This window comes from Oncorhynchus kisutch, linkage group LG10 (genome assembly GCF_002021735.2).
Source record: "Oncorhynchus kisutch isolate 150728-3 linkage group LG10, Okis_V2, whole genome shotgun sequence".
NCBI classification, from domain to species: Eukaryota; Metazoa; Chordata; class Actinopteri; order Salmoniformes; family Salmonidae; genus Oncorhynchus; species Oncorhynchus kisutch.
The window spans coordinates 5,700,611-5,711,033 of record NC_034183.2 but is presented as its reverse complement, the minus strand read 5'-3'; the positions used below and the strand labels follow the sequence as shown (position 1 = coordinate 5,711,033).

The 10,423-nt window shown below is 48.1% G+C and overlaps 1 protein-coding gene and 1 long non-coding RNA gene across 10 annotated transcripts in view; both read right to left on the bottom strand.

Moving 5' to 3' along the window:
• Positions 1-264: 264 nt before the first annotated feature.
• Positions 265-1,416, bottom strand: LOC109883259 (uncharacterized). The gene is made up of 3 exons (XR_004211141.1): positions 863-1,416; positions 646-674; positions 265-347 (listed from the first exon to the last, which is right to left on the bottom strand). It is a non-coding gene; the product is annotated as an uncharacterized LOC109883259 (long non-coding RNA).
• A 310-nt stretch (positions 1,417-1,726) lies between these two features.
• Positions 1,727-10,423, bottom strand: part of LOC109881399 (protein phosphatase 1 regulatory subunit 12A-like) — a 74,270-nt gene continuing 65,573 nt past the window's right edge. For 6 of the 9 annotated variants that reach the window (XM_031832928.1, XM_031832930.1, XM_031832927.1 and 3 more), the window contains 4 exons: positions 9,509-9,613; positions 8,781-8,831; positions 8,253-8,303; positions 1,727-3,112 (listed from right to left, as the gene is read on the bottom strand). In XM_031832928.1, coding sequence (XP_031688788.1) covers positions 3,026-3,112; positions 8,253-8,303; positions 8,781-8,831; positions 9,509-9,613 — 294 coding nt within the window. In that variant the 3' untranslated portion in view covers positions 1,727-3,025. The remainder of the gene's footprint in view (positions 3,113-8,252; positions 8,304-8,780; positions 8,832-9,508; positions 9,614-10,423) is intronic. The other 3 variants (XM_031832929.1, XM_031832931.1, XM_031832932.1) reach the window with 3 other exon arrangements.

Genomic DNA, 10,423 nt, shown 5'->3' with positions numbered 1-10,423 from the left:
TCCACCTATCCTCTAGTCCATACCTCCACCTATCCTCTAGTCCATACCTCCACCTATCCTCTAGTCTAGTCCATACCTCCACCTATCCTCTAGTCTAGTCCATACCTCCACCTATCCTCTAGTCTAGTCCATACCTCCACCTATCCTCTAGTCCATACCTCCACCTATCCTCTAGTCTAGTCCATACCTCCACCTATCCTCTAGTCTAGTCCATACCTCCACCTATCCTCTAGTCCATGCCTCCACCTATCCTCTAGTCCATACCTCCACCTATCCTCTAGTCTAGTCCATACCTCCACCTATCCTCTAGTCCATGCCTCCACCTATCCTCTAGTCCATACCTCCACCTATCCTCTAGTCCATACCTCCACCTATCCTCTAGTCTAGTCCATACCTCCACCTATCCTCTAGTCTAGTCCATACCTCCACCTATCCTCTAGTCCATACCTCCACCTATCCTCTAGTCCATACCTCCACCTATCCTCTAGTCCATACCTCCACCTATCCTCTAGTCCATACCTCCACCTATCCTCTAGTCCATACCTCCACCTATCCTCTAGTCCATACCTCCACCTATCCTCCAGTCCATGCCTCCACCTATCCTCCAGTCCATGCCTCCACCTATCCTCCAGTCCATACCTCCACCTATCCTCTAGTCTAGTCCATACCTCCACCTATCCTCTAGTCTAGTCCATGCCTCCACCTATCCTCTAGTCTAGTCCATACCTCCACCTATCCTCTAGTCCATACCTCCACCTATCCTCTAGTCTAGTCCATACCTCCACCTATCCTCTAGTCCATGCCTCCACCTATCCTCTAGTCCATGCCTCCACCTATCCTCTAGTCTAGTCCATACCTCCACCTATCCAATGCTTTTACATTTGTGAAGGAGTGCACACTCCAGGAGAAAGGACAGATTATTGGGATTGCAGATTTGTGGATGAGGGGAGCTGTTTTGTACAGTATGAATCAGGACGGGGCTTAGCTTGGCCTGGCGCTGACCTGTGATCGTTTAGCTTGGCCTGACGCAGATCTGTGATCGCTTAGCTTGGCCTGGCACAGATCTGTGATCGCTTAGCTTGGCCTGGCACAGATCTGTGATCGCTTAACTTGGCCTGGCACAGATCTGTGATCGCTTAACTTGGCCTGGCACAGATCTGTGATCGCTTAGCTTGGCCTGGCGCAGATCTGTGATTGCTTAGCCTGGAGCAGATCTGTGATCGCTTAGCTTGGCCTGGCTGGTGGTGATTAAAGTGCTGTGGTCAACAGACCACTCTGTCTGTGGTCATTTAAATGAGCATGGAGTGGGTCTATGTGGCCCAAATGGCACCCTATTCCCTATGTAGTGCACTAATTTTAACCAGGGTCTATAGAACCCTATTCCCTATCTAGTGCACTTCTTTTAAACAGGGCCTATAGCACCCTATTCCCTATCTAGTGCACTTCTTTTAACCAGGGCCTAAAGCACCCTATTTCCTATCTAGTGCACTTCTTTTAACTAGGGCCTATAGCACCCTATTCCCTTTCTAGAGCACCACATTTAACCAGGGCCCTGATGTAGTGCACTACTTAAATGATAGGGTTTCATTTGGGACGCAATATCTGTGGGTCACTAAACAAAAACACTAGTGAGGGGAAGAGTGGATCTCCGGTGGGTTCAGAACACTATAGTGTTTTGATGGGAAGAGTGGTTCAGAACACTATATTGTGTTAGGGGAAGAGTGGATCTCTAGTTGGTTCAGAACACTATAGTGTTTGAGGGGAAGAGTGGATCTCTGGTGGGTTCAAAACACTATAGTGTGTTAGGGGAAGAGTGGATCTCTGGTGGGTTCAAAACCAATGGCACTAACAGATTAAGAGGCTCATGGAGTGGAATGACACACTCAGATTTGAGTGGGAGATATGGATCCAGGGTCTGGACGGAGACGATGTGAAAGCCTCTATAAGGAGTGTATTTGTGGGGTAGGATAGTTTTGAGTGGGAGGGACTGAGAACCGCAGTTAGTACAATAGCAGAGTGGGTTGGTGGAAAAAGGTGGTGTGTGAATGTGTGGGTCACAAAATAAAATAAATTACTGAGTGGGAAAGCTAAGGGACCAAGATGCCTTGGACTGGTGCAATGTGTGTGGATGGCACCCAGAGAAGGAATGTGTGTGGATGGCACCCAGAGAAGGAATGTGTGTGGATGGCACCCAGAGAAGGAATGTGTGTGGATGGCACCCAGAGAAGGAATGTGTGTGGATGGCACCCAGAGAAGGAATGTGTGTGGATGGCACCCAGAGAAGGAATGTGTGTGGATGGCACCCAGAGAAGGAATGTGTGTGGATGGCACCCAGAGAAGGAATGTGTGTGGATGGCACCCAGAGAAGGAATGTGTGTGGATGGCACCCAGAGAAGGAATGTGTGTGGATGGCACCCAGAGAAGGAATGTGTGTGGATGGCACCCAGAGAAGGAATGTGTGTGGATGGCACCCAGAGAAGGAATGTGTGTGGATGGCACCCAGAGAAGGAATGTGTGTGGATGGCACCCAGAGAAGGAATGTGTGTGGATGGCACCCAGAGAAGGAATGTGTGTGCTCATATTAGTATTTCCGCCTTGTGCACATTGTCTATATTCTGTTTTTTTGTAATTTTTTTTTTTACATCACAATCCCATGGGCATTTGGCTGTTGTCACGCCTCTTTGCTACTATGCGAGCCGTCGTCATGACCACAGTTGTCACGGCTACCTGCCATGGATACGGTCCTGTCTTCAAAGTGGGCATAAGACACACACACACAACGACAAGCCACAGCGATTGGTCAGGACTAAGGAAGAAGAGGCGTCACAATCAAGTCAAGATATGGTGTTGTTTAGAGTACCACATTCCCATACGTCTTCTCTTTTTTTGTTTCTTGTACCCCCCCCCCCCCCTTCTCTCGGTCTTTCGTTCTTTGGCACTGGTAGGAATGTGAGGTGGGAGGGGTGGATGGACGGAGGGAGGGAGGGAGTGGGCTTCCCTGTTGTCTCTCTCTCGTTCTCTCCGTCTATTTGGAGAGTTTACTGATGACCCTGATGAGCGCTCCGTTCTCGTCTTTCAGCCTCTGGTTGTCAGCTCTCAGGTCACCGAGCACCTAGAGGAACAACATTGGTTATTGGGTTGAAAACTGACATTGAATATATCCCAAATGGCACCCTGTTCCCTATATAGTGCACTACTATTAACCAGGGTCCAAAAGTAGCGTACTACAGTCCTGGCCAAAAGTTTTGAAAATGACCCAAATATTAATTTCCACAAAGTTTGCTGCTTCAATGTCTTTAGATATTTTTGTCAGATGTTACTATGGAATACTGAAGTATAACTACAAGCATTTCATAAGTGTCAAAGGCTTTTATTTACAATGACATGAAGTTGATGCAAAGAGTCAATATTTGCAGTGTTGACCCTTCTTTTTCAAGACCTCTGCAATCTGCCCTGGCATGCTGTCAATTAACTTCTGGGCCACATCCTGACTGATAGCAGCCCATTCTTGCATCATCAATGCTTGGAGTTTGTCAGAATTTGTGGGTTTTGTTTGTCCACCTGCCTCTTGAGGATTGACCACAAGTTCTCAATGGGATTAAGGTCTGGGGAGTTTCCTGGCCATGGACCCAAAATATCGATGTTTTGTTCCCAGAGCCACTTAGTTATCACTTCTGCCTTATGGAAAGGTGCTCCATCATGCTGGAAAAGGCATTGTTCATCACCAAACTGTTCCTGGATGGTTGGGAGAAGTTGCTCTCGGAGGATGTGTTGGTACCATTCTTTATTCATGGCTATGTTCTTAGGCAAAATTGTGAGGGAGTCCACTCCCTTAGCTGAGAAGCAACTCCACACATGAATGGGCTCAGGATGCTTTACTGTTGGCATGACACAGGACTGATGGTAGCGCTCACCTTGTCTTCTCCGGACAAGCTTTTTTCCAGATGCCCCAAACAATCAGAAAGGGGATTCATTAGAGAAAATGACTTTACCCCAGTCCTCAGCAGTCCAATCCCTGTACCTTTTACAGAATATCAGTCTGTCCCTGATGTTTTTCCTGGAGAGAAGTGGCTTCTTTGCTGCCCTTCTCGACACCAGGCCATCCTCCAAAAGTCTTTGCCTCACTGTGCGTGCAGATGCACTCACACCTGCCTGCTGCCATTCCTAAGAAAGCTCTGTACTGGTGGTGCCCCGATCCCGCAGCTGAATCAACTTTAGGAGACGGTCCTGGCGCTTGCTGGACTTTCTTGTGTGCCCTGAAGCCTTCTTCACAACAATTGAACCGCTCTCCTTGAAGTTCTCGATGATCCGATAAATGGTTGATTTAGGTGCAATCTTACTGGCAGCAATATCCTTGCCTGTGAAGCCCTTTTTGTGCAAAGCAATGATGATGGCACATGTTTCCTGGCAAGTAACCATGGTTGACAGAGGAAGAACAATGATTCCAAGCACCACCCTCCTTTTGAAGCTTCCAGTCTGTTATTCAAACTCAATCAGCATGACAGAGTGATCTCCAGCCTTGTCCTCATCAACACTCACACCTGTGTTAACAAGAGAATCACTGAGATGATGTCAGCTGGTCCTTTTGTGGCAGGGCTGAAATGCAGTGGAAATGTTTTTTGGGGGGAATCAGTTCGTTTACATGGCAAAGAGGGACTTGCAATTAACTGCAATTCATCTGATCACTTCATAACAGTATATGCAAATTGCCATCATACAAACTGAGGCAGCAGACTTTGTGAAAATGTGTAATTTGTGTCATTCTCAAAACTTTCGGCCCACGGCTGTATATTGTACTCTTTGGAATAGATGAATTTTGACATTGATACAATTATTGTGTGAAGAAAGACAATCCAATAATACTATAATCAGTTGGATCCTGGTTTCATTTTCATGCAGCCTAGTTTGGTTACCACCTACTTCAGCTCAGGTCTGTCTGCAACAGAAACGGAGTTAAGCGAACGCGGCAAAAGGTGGCAGGAAGTATGTCGGGGAAGGAAGAGAGGTGAACACCCATTGGATAGCAGTACCAGTGATCTCCACACCCATTGGATAGCAGTACCAGTGATCTCCACACCCATTGGATAGCAGTACCAGTGATCTCCACACCCATTGGATAGCAGTACCAGTGATCTCCACACCCATTGGATAGCAGTACCAGTGATCTCCACACCCATTGGATAGCAGTACCAGTGATCTCTACACCCATTGGACAACAGTACCAGTGATCTCTACACCCATTGGATAGCAGTACCAGTGATCTCTACACCCATTGGATAGCAGTACCAGTGATCTCTACACCCATTGGACAACAGTTACCAGTGATCTCCACACCCATTGGATAGCAGTTACCAGTGATCTCCACCCCCATTGGATAGCAGTACCAGTGATCTCCACCCCCATTGGATAGCAGTACCAGTGATCTCCACACCCACTGGATAGCAGTACCAGTGATCTCCACACCCATTGGATAGCAGTACCAGTGATCTCCACCCCCATTGGATAGCAGTACCAGTGATCTCCACCCCCATTGGATAGCAGAACCAGTGATCTCTACACCCATTGGATAGCAGTACCAGTGATCTCCACACCCATTGGATATGAGTACCAGTGATATCCACACTGATTGGATAGCAGTACCAGTGATCTCCACCCCCATTGGATAGCAGTACCAGTGATCTCCACACCCATTGGATAGCAGTACCAGTGATCTCCATATCGATTGGATAGCAGTACCAGTGATCTCAACACCCATTGGATAGCAGTACCAGTGATCTCTACACCCTGGGCCTGTATTCACAAAGTGTCTCAGTAGTAGTAGTAGTGCTGATCAAATTGTCATTACATTTATTGTTTACATTTGATTTAACGAATGAATAGGAGGGAGGGCCTGATCCTAGATCAGCACTCTTGTCTAAGAAAAATTTTGGCAGTGCCCCAAATGCACACTATTCCCTATTTAGTACACTACCGTTGATCAGGGCCCATAGGTAGACCCATAGGGCCCATAGGTAGACCCAGAGGGAGATCCAGAGGGAGGCCCATAGGGCCCATAGGTAGACCCGGAGGGAGACCCATAGGGCGGCCCAGAGGGAGACCCATATGGCGGCCCAGAGGGAGACCCAGAGGGAGACCCAGAGGGAGGCCCAGAGGGTGACCCAGAGGGTGACCCAGAGGTAAACCCATAGGGAGAGACCCATAATGCCCATAGTGAGAGACCCATAGAGAGACCCATAGGGCCCATAGGGAGACCCATAGAGAGACCCATAAGGTCCATAGGGAGACCCATAGAGAGACCCATAAGGAGACCCATAAGGCTCATAGGGAGACCCGTAGAGAGACCCATAGGGAGGCCCATAGAGCGACCCAGAGGGAGACCCATAGAAAGACCCATAAGGCCCATGGGAGGCCCATAGAGAGACCCATAAGGCCCAGAGGGAGACCCATAAGGCCCATAGGGATGCCCATAGAGAGACCCATAAGGCCCATAGGGAGGCCCATAGAGAGACACATAAGGCCCAGAGGGAGACCCAGAGGGAGAGACCCATAGAGAGACCCATAAAGCCCATATAGAGACCCATAAGGCCCAGAGGGAGCCCCAGAGGGAGAGACCCATAAGGCCCATAGGGAGACACATAGGGAGACCCATAAGGCCCAGAGGGAGGCCCGTAGAGAGACCCATAAGGCCCATAGGGAGGCCCATAGAGAGACCCATAGAGAGACCCAGAAGGCCCATAGAGAGACCCATAAGGCCCAGAGGGAGACCCAGAGGGAGAGACCCATAAAGCCCATAGGGAGGCCCATAGAGAGACCCATAAGGCACCTAGGGAGGCCCATAGAGAGACCCATAAGGCCCAGAGGGAGAGACCCATAAAGCCCATAGGGAGGCTCAGAGGGCCCATAGGGAGACCCAGAGGGCCCTGATCAAAATTAGTGCACTAAACAGTGAACCGGGTGCCATTTGGGATGCACAATATTGTGAATATGAGCCCTGATAAATAAGTTCCCTGTCCTGAGAACATGTCTTGGTGCAAAGTCAGAGGATGATCAAGTGGTGACTATATACAAGACTGGTCTCCTCTGGAACAGAGCTGTACAGAGCAGCAAGCCTCCCCTCCCTGGCACAGTCTAATGCCTTAGGGTGCAACCCAAAACGGCACCATATTCCCTATGTAGTGCCCTACTTTTGACCATGGCCCATAGAGCTCTGGTCTAAAGTAGTGCCCTATATAGGGGAATAGGGTGCCATTTGAATGGCAGGGTCAGTGTACCACTTACTGCCACAACACTGGTGATTTGCAGCACAAGCAGTGAAAGAAGCAGCAAGCTGTGATGAGGCAGAGAGTCTGTGTGGAGTATAACCTGGGTTCAACCAGAGAGTCTGTGTGGAGTATAACCTGGGTTCAACCAGAGAGTCTGTGTGGAGTAAAACCTGGGTTCAGGCAGAGAGTCTGTGTGGAGTATAACCTGGGTTCAACCAGAGCATCTGTGTGGAGTATAACCTGGGTTCAACCAGAGAGTCTGTGTGGAGTATAACCTGGGTTCAACCAGAGAGTCTGTTTGGAGTATAACCTGGGTTCAACCAGAGAGTCTGTGTGGAGTAAAACCTGGGTTCAGGCAGAGAGTCTGTGTGGAGTATAACCTGGGTTCAACCAGAGAGTCTGTGTGGAGTATAACCTGGGTTCAACCAGAGAGTCTGTGTGGAGTATAACCTGGGTTCAACCAGAGAGTCTGTGTGGAGTATAACCTGGGTTCAACCAGAGAGTCTGTGTGGAGTATAACCTGGGTTCAACCAGAGAGTCTGTGTGGAGTATAATCTGGGTTCAACCAGAGAGTCTGTGTGGAGTATAACCTGGGTTCAGGCAGAGAGTCTGTGTGGAGTAAAACCTGGGTTCCACCAGAGATTCTGCGTGGAGTAAAACCTGGGTTCAACCAGAGAGTCGTTGTGGAGTAAAACCTGGGTTCCACCAGAGATTCTGTGTGGAGTATAACCTGGGTTCAGGCAGAGAGTCTGTGTGGAGTATAACCTGGGTTCAGGCAGAGAGTCTGCGTGGAGTAAAACCTGGGTTCAACCAGAGTCTGTGTGGAGTATAACCTGGGTTCAACCAGAGAGTCTGTGTGGAGTAAGGACTTTCAGCATTTGCTTTAGCCTGCCTGGAGTGCCAGGTGACCGGGGTTTGGGCCCAGCTAACGTATTTTAATGATTTCGTATACTATTTGAACCCAGGTGTGATCATGTTCTCTCTTTTCACCTTCAACTCCTCCTCCAGCTCAGCCACACGGCGCTCCAACATCCGTCGCTCCTGATGCGAGAGAGGAGAGAGAGAAAAAGACAGAGAGAGAGCGAGAGAAACAGAGACAGAAAGAGAGAGAGCGAGAGAAACAGAAACAGAGACAGAGAGAGAGAGAGAGAGAAACAGAGAGACAGAGAGAGAGAGAGAGAGAGAGAGAGAGAGAGAGAGAGAGAGAGAGAGAGAGAGAGAGAGAGAGAGAGACAGAGAGAGAGACAGAGAGAGAGACAGAGAGAGAGACAGAGAGAGAGACAGAGAGAGAGACAGAGAGAGAGCGAGAGAAACAGAGACAGAAAGAGAGAGAGAGCGAGAGAAACAGAGACAGAGAGAGACAGAGAGAGACAGAGAGAGAGACAGAGAGAGAGCGAGAGGAGGGTCAGGCAGCAGTAGAGGCAGTCAGTCGTGAGGCCAGGCACAGCATCAGTTTCTGTATATATAACACAACACAAGCCAAGTCACACACAGAAGTGAGGAAGAGGAGAGACTTACCTTCTTCTCTAGCTCGAGCATGGCTGAACAATCACTGAACCGCTCTTGTCTCTGTAGGATCACACACACACACACACACACTTAGTCATTTAAATGTCAACAGTAAGCAGTTAAATAGAAATTGAGAGGCTGCAGAAGTCTGCTTATCATGGCCATTATGCTGCACCGTGACAGAACTAAAGTACCGTTTATTTCCCTCCTCCTGCTGTACTGTGACAGAACTACAGTACCGTTTATCTCCCTCCTCCTCCTGCTGTACCGTGACAGAACTAAAGTACCGTTTATTTCCCTCCTCCTGCTGTACTGTGACAGAACTACAGTACCGTTTATCTCCCTCCTCCTCCTGCTGTACCGTGACAGAACTACAGTAGCGTTTATCTCCCTCCTCCTGCTGTACCATGACAGAACTACAGTAGCGTTTATCTCCCTCCTCCTGCTGTACCGTGACAGAACTACAGTAGCGTTTATCTCCCTCCTCCTGCACCGTGACAGAACTACAGTAGCGTTTATCTCCCTCCTCCTGCACCGTGACAGAACTACAGTAGCGTTTATCTCCCTCCTCCTCCTGATGTACCGTGACAGAACTACAGTAGCGTTTATCTCCCTCCTCCTGCACCGTGACAGAACTACAGTAGCGTTTATCTCCCTCCTCCTCCTGATGTACCGTGACAGAACTACAGTAGCGTTTCTGTTTACTAGTCTGTCCATGAGAGATTAGTGTGTGTGACCTGGGTAACCTTGTCCAGGTCCAGTCTTGTCTGAGAGATGGTCCTCTGGGTGTCCTGCAGCTGAGACTGGAGCTGACCATTCTCCCTGGACACCACCTCAAACAGCTGTGACAGAAAGACATTATTATTGAACTTAATTGGAACAATTTCACTAAAAACACACATATATATATATTACATACACAAATATATATATATATTATATACACACATACAGTGCCTTGCGAAAGTATTCAGCCCCCTTGAACTTTGCGACCTTTTGCCACATTTCAGGCTTCAAACATAAAGATATAAAACTGTATTTTTTTGTGAAGAATCAACAACAAGTGGGACACAATCATGAAGTGGAACGACATTTATTGGATATTTCAAACTTTTTTAACAAGTCAAAAACTGAAAAATTGGGCGTGCAAAATTATTCAGCCCCCTTAAGTTAATACTTTGTAGTGCCACCTTTTGCTGCGATTATAGCTGTAAGTCGCTTGGGGTATGTCTCTATCAGTTTTGCACATCGAGAGACTGACATTTTTTCCCATTCCTCCTTGCAAAACAGCTCGAGCTCAGTGAGGTTGGATGGAGAGCATTTGTGAACAGCAGTTTTCAGTTCTTTCCACAGATTCAGGTCTGGACTTTGACTTGGCCATTCTAACACCTGGATATGTTTATTTTTGAACCATTCCATTGTAGATTTTGCTTTATGTTTTGGATCATTGTCTTGTTGGAAGACAAATCTCCGTCCCAGTCTCAGGTCTTTTGCAGACTCCATCAGGTTTTCTTCCAGAATGGTCCTGTATTTGGCTCCATCCATCTTCCCATCAATTTTAACCATTTTCCCTGTCCCTGCTGAAGAAAAGCAGGCCCAAACCATGATGCTGCCACCACCATGTTTCACAGTGGGGATGGTGTGTTCAGGGT